General features: G+C 42.4%; 1 protein-coding gene and 1 pseudogene across 2 annotated transcripts in view; both read right to left on the reverse strand.

Moving 5' to 3' along the window:
• LOC311247754 overlaps nucleotides 1-18,110 on the reverse strand; it is a 186,661-nt pseudogene that overhangs the window by 101,344 nt on the left and 67,207 nt on the right. The gene's annotated exons all lie outside the window — the stretch shown is intronic.
• The window catches only part of LOC311247756 (ATP-dependent RNA helicase DDX19A-like), a 42,309-nt gene continuing 24,631 nt past the window's right edge, over nucleotides 433-18,110 (reverse strand). Inside the window, exons 11-12 of the mRNA XM_084338758.1 lie at nucleotides 7,479-7,670; nucleotides 433-3,822 (exon numbers count right to left, since the gene is read on the reverse strand). Coding sequence (XP_084194884.1) covers nucleotides 3,761-3,822; nucleotides 7,479-7,670 — 254 coding nt within the window. The 3' untranslated portion in view covers nucleotides 433-3,760. The remainder of the gene's footprint in view (nucleotides 3,823-7,478; nucleotides 7,671-18,110) is intronic.

Here is an 18,110-nt window from a genome sequence, read left to right on the forward strand (position 1 = left end):
AAATAAGTATACTTCTTCCTACTCCTTTTCTAACATGTAAATGTGTGCCCCTGTGGCTGTTGAAGCGCTTTATAAATAAAGTTGGATTGGATTATGTTTTGCTTGGTTATTTAATTTCTTGAGATCAATGATTTGTTTTGATTTTAAATTGTTTGTATTTATTTACATTTAAAAAAAAATAAAACTTCTAGAAAATTAAATTGTCTAAATAAACTAGTTCCCCTGAAACCCCTTCAATGACTCAGATACCACACAGAGCCACTGTGACTGCACTAATGTACATTTAATAATTGTATTATATATTTAATTATATTAATACATTTAATTATATATGTAATTATATATTTAATAAAGTGTTTGTGTTGTATGACTATCCTCTGTACCATGGTTCTGTCTAGAACAAGAAACATCATAAACAGATGAAACGACGCATGACCATCCAACATGTGTTCTTTTAATCCAACATGTCATTCAGAAAAATACAGGACTGTGCGCATGAGCGCAGCTAACAAGAGCGCCACACGTCGACCTTTGACCCAGTGACCAGTGGTAAGGGGCTACGCACCTTCACGGATAACGCTGCAACGTGTTTTAAAACAGGGATTTAATAAGTGACACGACTCAAAATGCATTAGTTAACCTCATCTGTAACAGTTACGTTAATTATGGAAACAAGGTACCCGTAAAAAAGTTGGAGTCATTATTATAGTCCTGTAGCCGCAGGCTGCCTGCCGTGTGAGTTCATGGCTATAAAGATTAAGTAACAGAGTGGTTTTACATTGTGGGGCAAACAAGTACAGGCGGAACCAACTCCCGTTGAAGCGGTAAATACATCCAACTGTCCAAATCAAACTGCCTTCATTCCCCAAGACAAAACCCAGGCATCTTGGCCTTTCTGTGTGGAGTTTGCATGTTATCCCCCGTGCTCGCAAGGGTGTCCCCTCTAGATAAGATAAACCCAAAACATGCAGCAGAGATCGCTAACGCTGCCGCGTCCCTGACAAAGACGGACGGATGCGTGTGTGTTCATCTGCATGACAAATAAAGACAGGGTCTCATTCACCAAGGACTTATGACCGAAAGGGCTTTCTCTTAGGGCCATTTGAGACCTTTTCGGGCCGATTTTGGGATTCACCAACCGTCCCAACAAAACACATAATTAATATTATATTATAATATATTGTCTATATTCATGTCTTGCCCGAAAAAGGTCTCAAATGGCCATAAGAGAAAGCCCTTTTTGTCATAAGTCCGTTGGAGAATGAGACCCAATCTTGAAAACCTCAGACATGTCGTTAACTCCTCTCCAAGGTTTGTGCGGTTCTCACACAACTCAGTAACACAGATTCTATGACAAGAACTTAACAGTCCATCTAAATTAGTGTTGCACGATACACAGATACTAGAACAGTATCCCGATACCCAGCTGTTAACGGTCCAATACTCCATTTTGTTAGTATCGATACTTTTAGAATAGTAGCCTGATGCTGTATTTTCTATGAGTTGAGTGGATGCGTGACCGGAGCAGTGTGAGAGAGAGCGAGCGCATGCTTTGCGTAGTGGGCATGTCAACAGTGTTATATTCCATAACTTTTCCTGATGTTTTAGGTTTTTGCCACGGTATCGTTTTAGAACCGGTATTGTGATACTTGGGCCGGTATCGAAGTCAAAATGTTGGTATCGTGACAACACTAGTCTCAAGCGCCAGCAGAGGTTTGTGGTTCAGATCGACCAATCGTTGCCCTTTTAAAAAATAAAAATAAAAAGAAAAGAAAAAGCGTAGCGGCGTCTCATTCGAACGCACCAATTATCGCTCCTCTTCGTTTTGTGACGTCACACGATGAGAATCTGATCTCACCGTTCTAATGAAGTGCTGCATCTGTCAAAATCCAACCTCGAAAGGAATGTTTATTGTATTTATATATTTTTATTCATATTTATTTTAAAACGTACTCGAAGTGACCAGCAGCCTGTCATTCATCCACGTTTTCCTTCCAACAAATGTTCAGTAAGTTTTTTTTTCTAAGTCCATGCGTCCATTTGGCTTCGAGAAGATAAGATAATTCACACATCCTAAAGACGACCATATTTCAATGTATGATCCAAATTTCAAGTGTTGAGATCAGAATACTGAGCCCGATACCTTTTGAATATCAATAGCAAAATCTCCTATATATAATATATAAAATGCACTTAAGGAACGCATTGTGTAACTTCTGTTTTTGCCTCACAATCATGATGATGACAACAGCTCATAGCACACCGTAATAGGCTAGTTTAAATAAAAAAAAGAAAAAAAAAATGAGGTTGTTTGCTCGTTTCTTTAGGATAATGGACACAAAGAAAAAAGGGACAAAATTACTGCTCACCGGTGACACGACGGCCATGTTAATAACTAAATAACAAAGAAATAAAATGCATGAGGCATGGTTGGTAGATAGACTATAATTAACGTACGAGTATAGACCCGTTTGCTGTATACAAACACCGTGTTCGAGCCAATCAGCAATACCAGCTGAGTCACGTGACTAAGTTTGCCCCCTACCTGCGCGAGCTTCTGTGCCAAAAGAAGTATGACGGGGCTCTATGGAGAAACCATGACACTCCCCTGACTAAAAGTATAATGGAGCTCTATGGAGAAACCATGACACTCCCCTGACTAAAAAGTAGTTTCAAACGAACGGCCGGATGTCATTTTTCCAAATCAGCATGGCTATGTGTGAGTCTTTCACCTTTTACATATCTAGCTTTGGCATGGATTGATTGTTTAGATTGCTAGCATGGCTAACAAATGCAAATAATATTGTAGTCTGCCCCGTTGTTCTGACCAGGATTGCGTTCCTTTTGCCCCCTTGATGCGCACGCACACCGAGTCTGACGTATACAGCAAACAGGTCTATACAATGTCCATGAATCGGTAATTCCTATTGAACAGGTAAAAACCTTAAGGAGTTATAAACATCCTGTTTGGCGTTCACCACTCTCCCCGGTGCTGTAAGCCAGGGAGCTGTCACCATGAAAATAAGCGGATATAGTTACCGCAGGTTGAGGATAGTTTGCATAGAACCTTAGAAAACCTTAAACCACCATCTCACCGATATGACCTCAGAGATAAAAAATTAAAACCATGTCTCGCGCTCAGCATACCCCAGGAGTTCACCCTTTGTACTTGAGTTCTGGTAAGAAAGCACAATAGGATGACGTGTTAACGTTGCATTCTGTAGTTACATTCAGTTTAGAATAATAATAATAGGTTCCCATTTGAAAAAAAGAAAAAAATTAAAAGTAGCGACATTGTGGCACCGAAAAAGGAATGGTCCGGCTCAGGAACCCAGAGGGACTCCTTTCTTTTCCCGAGTGCAGAAACGGCCACAGAGCAAAATGCAGAAAAGTTTAATATGCAGGTCAGAGCAGAAGCTAAGTGGAGCTCTATCCACAATATGCAGGTCAGAGCAGAAGCTAAGTGGAGCTCTATCCACAATATGCAGGTCAGAGCAGAAGCTATGTGGGGCTCTATCAGGTCAGAACAGAGTTTAGAGCAGAGCTACGATACAGAGCTCAGAGACTTTATTATTTTAAAAACTAGTACAAAGAGTGAAACAGGGCATGTCCTTTAAAAAAACACCAGTCAGAGAGGAAGACGTCCACGTGTGTAAACATATAGGGCGTGTTTGTGGCGCTCCTCTCAGACAACTACAAAAAATTAAAAGCCTAAAACACTGTAGGAGCGTACAGTCCGGGGGGGGTTGGGCGATTCTCTTTAGCTGGAGATTTTCTCAATTTCATCCAGATCGTCCGTATCCAGTTTTTCGATTTTCTTGTCTGTGGAACGAGAGACAACAGGATATAGTTGGGTTAATTTGACAGATGGGAGACAGAAATAGGTTTATACATCTAGGTTTATACATCTATTTTGAGACATCAGAATCAATACGTGCATAAGATACAACATTGAACATGAGTGCAAAAGGGAGGGGATTTGCTTTATCGGGACCAGACAGTTATATTTGTAAAGCCATCATACTAGTAAATAGGACCGTCCTTGATTAAAGAAAGAGTCATAGAACTTTGTCAACTGGTCAGTCAGTTGATTTAAAATCAACAAACCTGTGAAATTGGGTTTCCCCACATGCAGTCATGCAGGACCTCTTAAATGTTTTTATAAAAATGGATTAGAAATGACTAATTTAGAATGGAAGAAAACATTAAAATTAACTGCTAACTGACTAATAAAGTCTTGTGGACTAAGACCAAACTGACTGACTAATGGACTATTGCCTAGTCTCCCCTAGCCAGGGTTTAGCCGTGCTGTGGCCTCGTCTACACTAGCCAGGGTTTAGCCGTGCTGTGGCCTCGTCTACACTAGCCAGGGTTTAGCCGTGTTGTGGCCTCGTCTCCACTAGCCAGGGTTTACCATGAGACCCAATAAATGCACATCAGAACACTTTTCAAATGAAAATAGACCAGTAGAAAGACATACTAAATAGATGATGTATGTATGTGTGTGTATATGTATGTATGTGTGTGTATATACATTTTCACATTTGTATTGATTTCCGTAAAGACTTTGATCACCAGATTCTCTTAAATAAACTTAGCACTTTTCAACTTTCCTCCTCTGTGATAAAGATGATTTCCTCATACCTATTAAATAGGTCCCAAGTGGTAGAAATTGCCCATGTGACATCACCCCTGTGATATGAGAGTCCCCCAAGGTATCATTTTGGGTCCCTTACTCTTTATTCTTCCAATGGTATGTAATGTAATCATTCAAACTGATTATATGCTGACGACACTTATCTATTTTCTTTCAACAATATCTTACTGTCTCCCAATCTGGTCCCTCACAACAAAGGAAATTACAGAACCCATAGCAAGACTGTACAATAGAGCTTGTAAAATTCATGGTAATTTTCCACCCTGGACTCACCACTGTACTGCACTCACACTCCTCTGCTACAACTTTTCAGAACTAGACAAAATCTAGCCACTAAGTTCGATTTTATGCTCAGAAATAACTCTTCGCCAACACTCGTAGCTTTACTCCCAAGACACAATACAAGTCAAGATCACCAGATCAATCTCACATGCACTCATTCCAGTACCGGCTTACAAAAATAATTATGGACCCAGATAATTTTCCCACACATACACCAAAATTTGGAACAAGATCCCATTCCACATCAGAGCAATAACCTCCATATCACTCTCTACTAGGTCTTAGGGGCTGTGTCTTCAAACAGGCCTACAAACAACATCTGATGCTAGAAAACACCTGTAATCACTGATCAGACTCTACTAGGTCTTAGGGGCTGTGTCCACAGAAAGCTTTTTTTTCAAGGCGGAGCGCTTTGGATATAAAAAATATGAATGCCCAGACCGCTTCCAAAGTGCAGGGAGCGCTTATTGTTGAGTCATCTGCGGTATAGGTTGTATATACCTTAGGTCCTATATTACTGGGTTGTCAGACACCGCAATAATCAGCCTCTCCTCTGCCATGTTTGTTGATCTTTTTAGTCCCACCAATTCCTCGATTTTGATCGGTCAGTCAAACAAAGTGACATTGATGAGCGGCGCTCCTCTCCAAATGTTGAACAATGTTCTACTCGAGGCGCCCAGAGAGCTCCGCCAAAAAACGCTAGCCGCAGAGAGTGCTAAAACGTGAGGTGCGGCGCTGGGAAGAGGAGCGCTCCTAGCGCGTCTTTACCGTAGAAATGAATGGCAGAAAGGTGCTGGCAGCTCAAAAAACGCTTTCTGTGGACACAGTGCCTTAATCTGGTTGATGCTGTCGATTGTATCGACTGCTATGACTGCATGTTTGTCCTTGCTGTCCACTAGGGCTGGGCGATAAAACGATAACGATAACTATCGCGATAAATTATTTCCTTGAAATAAACATGAAGTGTGGTCGCAAAGTTTCGATATGGATTTTCCAAGCTTGGATATGAGCACACGCACTAACAACCAATCAGTGAAGGAGATGGCCGAGAGAGAGCGAAGGAGACCCGCGCTGCACCTCTGGGTAGTAAACAAGGCTGGCTAGGATCATTAGCTTGCACGGCGCTATTTTATAGTTTACGTGCCGAGTGTGTGTGTGGCGTGAATTCTGACGCCATGGTTATAGTAGTGTGGGGTATACGGTGGACGTTGTTGCAATGTATTGGGGCGGAACAAAGTATTTTAGGGATATTTAGTACATTGTCATGGGATACACCGCTTGCTCTGGCTAACTGCTAACGTGCGCGGACTGATGACGACATCAACTCGAGACATTCGCAGCAGCAAAACAAGTCTATTAATAGCCCGTCCATCGGCACCGGGCATAAGAAGTTAATTAAACTTGACAGACATTATATCGACAATAATTATCGATATAGAGTTATATGAAAATAATTTTATAATTTTATCGCGATAACGTTTTTGGCCATATCGCCCAGCCCTACTGTCCACAATGCAATGTTCTTTGTCAGGATTATACTGTATGATTGTATGTAGTGCAACTGCCTATTTGTTTTGTATTTAAATTATTGTTTCATGTGCTGCAGAACAGGAACCTGCTGAAAACCAGTTTGTAACTTGAGTCAGGGCAGTTTAAATGTACATTGTGAAATGTCTTTTTTTACCCTTTCCTGTATAAATAAAGTAAATAAAATATATATGAGACAGTTTAAATGTACATTGTGAAATATCTTTTTTACTCTTTCTTGTATGAATAAAGTCAATTATATATATATGCGTGTGTGTATATGTATGCGTGTGTATGTATATAATATATGTGTGCGTGTGTATATGTATGTATGTGTGTGTATATATGCATGCGTGTGTATGTATATATGCATGCGTGTGTATGTATATATGTATGCGTGTGTGTATATGCATTAGGGCTGTCCCCAACTAAGGATTTGGATGGTCGACTAGGATTGGCCAAAATTTGCCGCTAGTCGACTATTGGTCGACTTAAAAAAAAAATATATATATATATATATAATATATATATATTTTTTTTTAGCATTCCATTTGGGCTGTGGGGGGTGCTTAATGTCTGAAGGAGTCGACTGAAGGCTTCTTGTCCTCTGTAAAAGCATGCAATTGGTCCACTGATGGATACATCTTGATATTTGTCTATAGTCTAGTGTGTTCATTAGATGGGTGAAATCCTCTTTCAGTGCCTCTGTGCCTGTTTTCGTAGGCAGTTAGCCTCTGGTATGCGTGCCATTAGCGTTAGCCACGCTTTTAGGCCTCTTTTCTTTTGGAAAGAATGATAAAAATAAATAAAATAAAAGCATATTAATATTTTTTTTTATATTATATTCGACTAAGAGGTTGGCCAGTCGATTACGGCTCCTTTCGACCGATTAGTCGACTAATCGATTAATAGGAGTGAGCCCTAATATGCATGTGTGTGTACATATAATGTGTGTGTGTGTATGTGTGTGTGTATATATGCATGTGTGTGTGTGTGTGTGTGTGTGTCTTACTGAAGTGCTCCTGGATCCTGTTGAGGATGTTCATGCTGAACTTGCTGTCCACCATGTTGACGGCCAGCCCCCTCTTGCCGAAGCGTCCCGTGCGTCCGATCCTGTGCAGGTACGTCTCGTTGTCAGGGTTACCGTCCTTGTCCACCGGCAGGTCAAAGTTGATCACCACGGAAACCTGCTCCACGTCGATACCTGCGCCGGACGTGAGGGGAGAGAGGTCAGCGTTATAACAGGGTATCTGCAGGTTTAGCCCAGTCAGATTTAAGGCTTTTTAATGCCACTCAGAATGAAATTGATTTCATTCTAACAAAATGGCAAAAATCACACAACGACACCAGTTTAGGGACACATTGGTCCAAAGAGGTTTATTACAACATAAAGGAGTAACTGGATTGGATGAAACAAAGGGGTGACAAACATAAATATCTCTCCGTCTCTCTCTCTGTCTGTCTCTCTCTCTCGTCAGAAGTCACCTCGCTGGCAGACTGCCGTCCCTCTCTCTCTCATGTCAGAAGTCACCTCGCTGGCAGACTGCCGTCCCTCTCTCTCTCTCATGTCAGAAGTCACCTCGCTGGCAGACTGCCGTCCCCCTCTCTCTCTCTCTCATGTCAGAAGTCACCTCGCTGGCAGACTGCCGTCCCTCTCTCTCTCTCATGTCAGAAGTCACCTCGCTGGCAGACTGCCGTCCCTCTCTCTCTCTCATGTCAGAAGTCACCTCGCTGGCAGACTGCCGTCCCTCTCTCTCTCTGTCTCCCTCTCATGTCAGAAGTCACCTCGCTGGCAGACTGCCGTCCCTCTCTCTCTCTCTGTCTCCCTCTCATGTCAGAAGTCACCTCGCTGGCAGACTGCCGTCCCTCTCTCTCTCGGTCTCTCTCTCATGTCAGAAGTCACCTTACTGGCAGACTGCCATCCCTCTCCATCTCCGTCTCTACTCTCTCTCTCCCTCTCATGTCAGAAGTCACCTCACTGGCAGACTGCTGTCCCTCTTTCTATGTCTCTCTTCAGGGGTTTTACTGCCACTTCCTCGATTAGAACAGATTAGATTCAAATGTATAGTCATTAAAAAGCACTTAGTAGTTGTACAGTACAACGAAAAGAAGTTTGGCCTTCAACCACAGTGCAACTGTAACAGTAAAGTGCAAAAGTAATATACAATGTACAGGTGATTAAACTGGGTATATAGCATATTCATTAGTAGGGGTGGGAATCACCAGAGGCCTCACGATACTATCACGATACTTGAGTCACGATACGATAGTATTGAGATACTAAATATATTGCGATATGCTGAGTATTGCGATATTAATATTGCGATATATTACCTTTTTTCAACTGCAAAGTAAAACTTTGTCAACTTTGTTTATTTTATCTAGTAAAATAAAGTTCAGTCTGTTCATCTCACTTCAATAATTTTTATTGCAGAACATGGTATTTTCTCAAGCAGACAGATGTAAACACTGTAAACTGTGTTGCATGTACCTGACAAACTGAACTGTTTGTATTACAGTCATATTCCAACTTAACTGAATGCACATGTGTGTGTGTGCGTGGATTACTGTACTATTACAGGTATTGAAACAAACAATGCAACTTCATTATACAAGAAATACAAAAAAATAAAAAATTTATTAATTAAATATCGATACTTGGCGTCCCTGTATCGATACAGTATCGCCACGCAAAGTATCGCGATACTACTACGTATCGATTTTTTCCCCCACCTCTATTCATTAGTACTACTATTGAGTAATAGTGCTAATCAGATGTATGTACAGAGCTGTATTAGAGGAGTATTAATTAATGTGTACAGTGATACAGGTATAAAGACACTAAGACACCCACCCACCCCCTCCTAATGCACAGTCTCCTCCCCATCATATGTACATATTTTCTGTTAGGATCTCTGGGTAACAGTACTGTATATTTACATATCGTATATGTCACAAATGTAAGAGTACTATATACCTGTCATAATGTCACGTATGTTGTGTACCGTAATTCCTCTAATAGTAACCCCGGCTTGTATTTGTTTCAACTGTAGCGGGTACCAGGCTTGTATTAGGAGGAGGCCTGTATAAGAGGGAGGCCTATATTTCAAATTTTCAAACGGATCATAATGAATAAATCAACATTTTGTGTCAGTTTGAACCCAGTAAAATGTACTGGGTTCATTTATTGAAACCAAGTACTGTATGAAATAGTAAACAGTGCAATTACAGGTGGTCACTGGTCATTTCAACGTTTTCAAAGTGAAATCAAGTAACTAGCCCAGTATGCAGCTCAGTATATTAGTAACCGGCTTGTATTAGGAGGCCGGCTTATAATTGCTTAGCTCAAGAGCGCACCCGGCCATTAATAGAGACCCGGCTTGTATTTGAGACCCGGTTACTATTAGAGGAATTACGGTATGTCATAAATGTCACTATGAATTGAAAATGGGGGACCCTGATGTAAACAAGACGAAAGTCTCTCTGGTCTGCATCCCCTTAACAATTGTGTATTGAGCCGTACTGTATTGTACCCATTCTGCAATCTGTTAAATAAAGTTTTTCATTCATCCATTCAAGTCAGGCTCTACGCTAACACATGTGCTCCTAAATGAAAAAATGTAGGAGCACAAAGAAATTTAGGAGCACACAAAAATATTTAGGAACACAGTGAAAATATTTCAAGTACGTTTTTTTTTGTTCTCAAAAATAAATGTATATTTGTACTGTGCGTGCGTGTGCAAACGGGACACACATCTGTGCAATAGCACATACCAAAGTCACTGGCCCACTGCGTGTGTGTGTATCTGCGTGTGCAAACGGGAATGGGACACAGACATTTGAACTATTAAGTGATTAATGCCTACTGTAGCAAAGTTGTAGCCAACAACTAGGCCTAATAAAAAAGGCAGTGACATTGAACTACTGCTACAAAAGTAACAGTCACTTAACTTTAGCCCCTTTTATGCATACAATGCGTATGTTTTGGCTAGTGTTGCTCTTCTAGAAAAATTATCCTTTCAGGGTTGCCTATTGAAATACTGTACACCTCCAGTACAGAAACATTGTTTATGAGTTTGCGTGTCAGGTAGACTATTGATTGACAGTCGATTCTGCCAATTACATCACACGGCTTGCACTCCGGCCGTCCGGCGCTGCAGCTGGACCCTATTGCCCACCTCTGCTGTTGTGTGCGGCACAACGACATACGCTACTGCATCAAGGTTATGATTAACACTTTCTTTGCCAGGCTTATGTACATCATTATACCATCCTCTGCCAGCTCTATTTGTCTATGGAGAAGTTCCCCTTCTTTGCAGGGCTATAACTTTTTAAATTGTATTGCTAAATTGACATTACTATGGCCCATTCAACGTCAATTATCTATCGTTCAGGATGTAGCAACGTTATACTTTTTCATTCACATATTCATACTAAAATACGGTCTAAAGTATAAATATGTTATCGGTTTCTGCAGCATTCTGCAGAACGTGATTTATAGCCCTAAATGCATTATATTGATGATCAAATACAGTTTGATAGCGATCGACGAGAGATAAAAAAAATTTCAAATGGACGTGCTTCTAGAAGTTACTACTTAACATCTGATGTTGACCGGATGGGGGGGGGGGGGGTCGTTTATAATTATGTGGCCAACGCTAGATGATTCATCTAGTGTGGGTGATATGATCATTAGAGCAGTTTGTATCGAACACGGTAAAAAAATACGCTGAATCTTACCCCAGTCTCCTCGGGCCGTTGGGCAATGAGCGTGGAGCAAAAATATTCCTATTATGGGATGTTGAAATATGCGATCCATCTCCAGGTTGTATAATAGTATATGTCCAAATCATGTTTATCGAGTTATTGGTAACGGATCGCTATCCATTGTGTCGAGCCCGAGTCCCGGGACCTATAGCGAGTGGTCGGACCGATTTTGGATGAGCACCAGTTTCCGTTTCCAGTTTCCGGTTTGGGCGATCCGCCGATCGGCCACCAGATGGCGCTCTTGAACCGTTGGAGAGTTGAGAGGGGATCAACAGTAGATCTCAAGTCTCCGCGGGAGAAATATGATTGCGATCACAGATTTTTGAAATATTGATCTCAATGACGCGTTACGGCGTCATTGGCAGAATTAGCATGGCGGGGAATGACGAGGTAAGGTGTCCTTGGCGGCCATAGTGTTAACAAAGCAAGGCATTCGTTTTGTTGCATTAACGTTATATTACTATTGCTATCGCTAAATCTAGGTGTTCTAAAATCTATTGCTATTGGTAAGACTAGAATAAGTTACATGTCTCGGGAAACTCTCGCATATCGCAATGGCGGACTTTCAGGAAGTAAACAAGCTAAATGAGAGCTTCCGATTGGTCATTTTCTTTCTTTCCCATGAAACCAGTCACGTCACTCTACTGTGATTGGACCGTTGGCTTGAGTGCAATGTGGAACTTGTAGTTTAACGATTCATCAGCGGAGAAAAAAAAAAGGACGACTGAGGCTGTAATCTTCACTCGCACGTGCGAGTAATTGATTTTTCCGGTTCGCACACATATTTCTAGGGGCATATGCAAGCAATATGGTTGCACTGTAGAGCCCTGCACAGTACGTGTTATAACTGGTGATATACACACACAGTACATGTTATAACCCTGGTGATATACACACAGTACGTGTTATAACCAGTACATGTCCTAGTTAATATGGAACACTACAGTCTAGTTAATATGGAACACTAGTCTAGTTAATATGGAACACTACAGTCTAGTTAATATGGAACACTACAGTCTAGTTAATATGGAACACTACAGTCTAGTTAATATGGGAACACTACAGTCTAGTTAATATGGAACACTACAGTCTAGTTAATATGAAACACTACAGTCTAGTTAATATGGAACACTACAGTCTAGTTAATATGGAACACTACAGTCTAGTTAATATGGATCACTACAGTCTAGTTTTTTTTTTTTTTTAACAATATATTTATTGGGTTTTAGTTTGCAAATTACAACATGTATATCAGCAGAGCAGTATTCAGCAAACATTTTCACCCCGTTCTCCCTCCCCTAACCCCACCCCACAAAATAATAATTAACTTCAAAAACAGGTTCACATAGGAAGGATACAGATTTAAATAAAAAATAAACATAAATAAATAATAATACAACCAAAATGTTTTACACATTAAGTAAAGGGTGTTTCTTGTCGTTTTTACACAATGATAAGAGTTGTCCCACAATACTCCCCCTAATCCCGTTCTTGTTGAAGCAAGTTCCCAACATTCGTATTATGCTTTAAGAAGTACACAAATGGTCCCCAGGCATTATCAAAAATGTTTTGTTTACGTCTAACAATATACACCATCTTTTCCATTGACATATTTGAAGCCATTTCTTTAATCCACATACCAATTCTTGGTCCATCAACATTTTTCCAATTAAGAGCTATTACACGTTTTGCTTGTAATATGCACATATCTATAAATCTAAACTCTTTGCGTTGTAGATGTGGGGTGGTAGGATATAAACCAAGAATAAAAAGCTTGGGATTCAATGGCAACTTCTTTGATAAGATTTGATCGATCAGATCAATAACATCTTGCCAGAAGGTTTTCACTTTCACACATTCCCATATGCAGTGGAACAGTGTCCCCCTTTCCTCACTACACTTAATACAAGTATCTGGAATATTATCATTAAACTTATGCAATTTAACAGGAGTTATATATGTACGCATCAGCCATTTATATTGTATAAGTTTTAGGTTGCTACTGACTGTCTGACTCTGTGCCTCTTTACATGCCACGCTCCATTCTTCTAAAGATATTTCCTCCTCTATGTCTTCGTTCCATTGATTCAGTTTTGATTCAGATGATTCATCTGAACCAGATACAAATAAGTCGTATAGCATTGAAATTATACCTTTACCATAACAGTGTCTAGTGACTGCTACCTCTAAGATGGAAATGTTCGGTATATCCAATGAATGGTTCTGAGATGATATAAAACTCCTTAGCTGAAGATATTTAAAAAAGTGATGTTTCGGAATATCATATTTTGTAGATATTTCCGCAAAGGACATGAATACTTCATCCTCCTCCCTGTATACGTCTTGCACTTTCCTTAACCCCTTTTCAGCCCATACTTTAAATCCACTATCGTTTTGCCCTGATTTAAAATTGGCATTGCCCCAAATAGGACTGAACCTGGATCGGGACGAATTTATATTCAAATATTTGAGTGCGTCAAACCACACATCTATCATGTTTAAAATAATGGGGTTGTCTGTATTTTTCTTCAGATATTTACGGTCTCCAGAGTACAAATACAGGTGCAAGGGTAAGCTCGGTTTAACAGAGCAGGATTCTGAATGGATCCAAGCAGGGGGATTCTCCGATGAGAAGTAAAACATGATCGTCCGCAGTTGTGCTGCCCAGTAATACCATTGGATATTTGGGCATTTCAGGCCTCCTCGGTCATATGGTAGGTAAAGTAGAGATAGACGTAATCTGGGGCGTTTCACTACAGTCTAGTTAATGTGGAACACTACAGTCTAGTTAATATGGGAACACTACAGTCTAGTTAATATGGAACACTACAGTCTAGTTAATATGGAACACTACAGTCTAGTTAATATGGAACACTACAGTCTAGTTAATATGGAACACTACAGTCTAGTTAATATGGAACACTACAGTCTAGTTAATATGGAACATTACAGTCTAGTTAATATGGGAACACTACAGTCTACTTAATATGGAACACTAGTCTAGTTAATATGGGACACTACAGTCTAGTTCTGTATCGTTAGTGGCTTAGCTTGGCATCACACTGCACTATCTCGCGTACGTGCACGCGTACTGAATAAACCACAAATGTACCTCTAATACCAGTATTAGTCTGACCACACCCCTCATCAGCTTACCTTCATAAGCAGGTGTGTGGTCACCTGCTCTCCTCCTTCTCGCTTTCACCACAAGGAAGAAGTGCCTCGGTAGATCCCCACACTTGACACCATGATGGAAGAAATTGGATTAGGAACAGCTTGGGAAACAAGGATACGTTGACATCATATCTTTATTTTCTCTCTCACTATTTTCGAGAAAATACGGCGATATTGTCTTCGTACTGGAGTGTCTAGAAGATGATGATCATTCTAAAAACCCTCCACCGGTTTTCGTATTGGGAGCACGCCGCTGCATGCTTCTCAACTGCAGTTCCTTGCTGCGTTTGTTGGGGTGAAACCTGTCAGGCCACAGCTGAACTGTCGGACATGCCGCTGTTGTGAGAAGCGGTGCGTTCCAGGTTGGGTGAGTAGTGTTTGCTGGCGGGCTCCACTTGTCTGTTAGTGCTATGGGGGCTACTTGACAAAGTTTATGGAAACCGGCCCCAGGCTAGGGTCCTTTGTTTAGCCGCCTAGGCGACAGAAGGCCTTGGTCTGGAGACCATTATAGTTTTAACTAGTGGGCCGCGACCATTGACACTGGTGATCCCTGTGTGTTCTGGACGAGTGGATTCTCTCTGTCACCGTGTTAAGGCCCCATCTTTCATATCCAAATGAGAGTATTCCTTCACGAGGGGATATGTGCATGTAATGTGCGATAGCGGCAGATTCATGTTCGAAGTCAGCTACACAGGCCAGTTGGTACTGTGCTGATTCCGCCGGATGTGGTAAAGTCACCGTTGTGAAGCGGTGTTGACATCTTGTTTTCTCTTTTCTCTTAAAAAGTGAGGAGAGGTTCAGAACGGCGGCCTGTCTGGGTGAGTGTTATGTCATTGTTTACATGTTCATAGCTTACGGTTAGCCAGTCAGCTGTTAACTGCTGCGTTAGCCTGCTGGATCGTTGCATGGCCTGCTTAAGGCCTACTATTAGCCAGTCAGCTGTTAGCTGCGGGGCTAGCATGTCGTGGTCGCTAGGTAACGTTAGCTTGCTGCTATGGCCATGGCTGGCGCGGGGTAGCTTAGCTTCTCGCGCGCCGCCGGGAGCTCGCTTCTGATCGCCGTTAGCTTGATGCTATTCTGTTGAACGTGCTTTGATTTTAACATGTTTTACACTCTTGACCGCGACGTCATCCTTGACAGGGGATGTTTCGTCGACCCTGCCCTGAGCCTGGACGGGGATTGCGTCAACAAAGAGACTGTAGCGACTGGTTGGAGCGGCGACGCTGCCCGGATCGAACAACACAGGACGGCTGTGTTCTACGGTGTCTTGTGACTGCACTTCGCTGATCTGCGTTCCGGGTAGGAACGGGGTTGACCAGACCTCATAACACGTCTTCTGGTTTTACTTTGCTAAATGTATTGTGAATAACGGTGTTTTTTCCCAAAACGTGTGTTGTTGCAATGCATTTAGGATACGTTGCGGGTTATGTGTGAGCTGTTTTTGTCACTGGCAGTTAGCTTCTCCGTGCAGATCGTGATGTATTGATCTGGTTGTTGTGTGAGAAACATCATGGTGTTTATGTGTACCGTGTACTCACTACTAAGGCAACTAACCTATGAAGCTATGCTTGGTGACAAGTGAGTAAAAGAATGTTCTTTCTCAGACTGTAATGACAATGAACAGTGTGTTCACACATTAACAGGTTTTCCTGTTTTAACTGGCCGTATTGAGGGTAAAATAGGAGGATTGTGTTTTCCCCCCCGGTTCCCTGGGGACTTTATCACCTCCTATCAGACATGTTGTGCATTAATTGTGTCTTTTGTGTGGTAGGGATACGATGTAACTCTTAGCTTGATTGCTGAGGTTGTGCTAAATCTGCTGGAGAAACTTATTTCCTAAAGGGAAATTGGTTTGGTTGCTGTCATGTGTGCTTAGCAAGGCCTGTGGGCGATACTAATCAAGAATGATGTATTCTCTCATTGTGAAAAAAACGGCGTTCCTCTGTTGAGTGTTTTTGCCATTTTTTGTAGGTGATGATGGGTTGTGTGTGTCATGTGACCTACAACTGGGTTGTACTGGCCACAGAAGCACATGTGTATGTTGGACCGGGGTTCTTAGAGCCCTCTCTATTCTGTGTTTTTCCTTAGTAAAAATCAGATAGCAGGTTAGCTCATGCGCTGTGTGGAGCTGTGAAACGCTTCATAGAGCTGACTATGACTGTCATATTCTCTTTTTGTCGTTACGTCGTATCATGGGTGTGGGGTCGTAAAGGGGTGAACTGGTAACCTTTCCTCTCCCCATTGTTCTGTCGGTCAGGGGTACACCCCCTGTCCTTCAAGGTTCCCGTCACGTGGCGGTTCGGCACGTTACGGGGGGGGGGGGGGAGGGAGTTCCCGGTCCCACGGCCTGGTATATTGGGCGTGTGCACCGCAGGAATTCCCCCGCCATAGAGTACGTCACCGTGCGCGTCTCTGTTGGTAGGACTTCCGTGTGCTGTTCAGGTCCATGTGATGGATCTGTTTTCAGGGGGGGTGGTCAGGGCTCCTCCTCACCAAGCGCCTATTCAGGCCTTCTGTGAGTTCGGACTCCTTCTTCCATGTGAGGAAGCCTCCATCAGAGTACAGAGCCTTCCTCCTCAGATTGTCAAAGTGAGTGGACCCTCTAGAAGGGTCCTTTTCTATTGTATGTATATTCGATTCAATTCGTTTATTGAGTGTGTATGGGTTCAGTGCCTCTTCCCCGGAGGCCCTAAAACCAGTTTTTTACATGGCTCAAGGTGCAATATATTCTTTTCAATCTGTACAGCTCGCGTGGGAAGTCTCTCTGGGGATCCCCGTCTTTTTCCTATGGGAGGGTGGTGGGATGTAAAAATGTGAACATTTTTTACCCCGGCTGTGTAGACTGGGATACATACTGTTGATGCTTCCTTCTTTCTATTCCAGAAGTGTTGGAGTTAGGGAGTGTCACACCCCTCTTGTCGTTCCCCTGGGCGCCTTGGGGATTCAATGACAGGTCTAAATAGCCTGTTCATTGATGGGGGTGTGTCCCGACGCACGTATAGTGCTAGCTCGCTGTAAACAGGCGATTGACTGGCACGCCTTGGTTGCTTGTGGTTGAAACAGCGTTTTTATAAAGCAACTGAGATGGGGGTTTTTCCTCTTCCGACGACCACATCCCATGACCTGGGTGGGTTGTCGACGGATTCTCGTTCATGTCTGGGGGATGATGACGGGATGGATCTGAACATATGTAGTGGGGTCTCACGCCCTTGGGGTGGGCCACCAGGCGCGGTTCGTCCGAACGTCTGGGTGGCGCCTTCTTTTCATGTTAAGATCAACACGCATATCTGCCCTTCTCCTGGAGTAGGCATGTCGGCGTGGTTAGGGCACGGGACTGGTTCTGGTCACGCTGGTCCAGATCAGTTGAACCCGTTGTCCGCCGGGGATGCAGATCTGCTGTTCTGGTACCCTGAGGGACTTGGGCTTTTTTCAGGGGGAAAAATGCCAGGTCGGTCTGGGTGTCACAGGGTTAAGCGCTATGGAGACCCTGGTTGGGTATGTTTTTACTCAGCACTGTCGTCATGGCTTACAGCCATGCCATTCTGTACGCGCTCGATCTCGTCGGATCTCGGCCGCTACACAGGTTGGTCCTGGTTAGTACTTGGTTGGGAGACCGCCGGGGAATACCAGGTACGGTGTGCTTAGGGGCTGGTTCTCCATTATTTTTCGCTCCTCTCTCACGCATGGCGAAGAGGGGCCTGTG

The sequence above is a fragment of the Notolepis coatsorum genome, assembly GCF_963971535.1.
Source record: "Notolepis coatsorum genome assembly, contig: SCAFFOLD_306, whole genome shotgun sequence".
Taxonomy (NCBI): Eukaryota; Metazoa; Chordata; class Actinopteri; order Aulopiformes; family Paralepididae; genus Notolepis; species Notolepis coatsorum.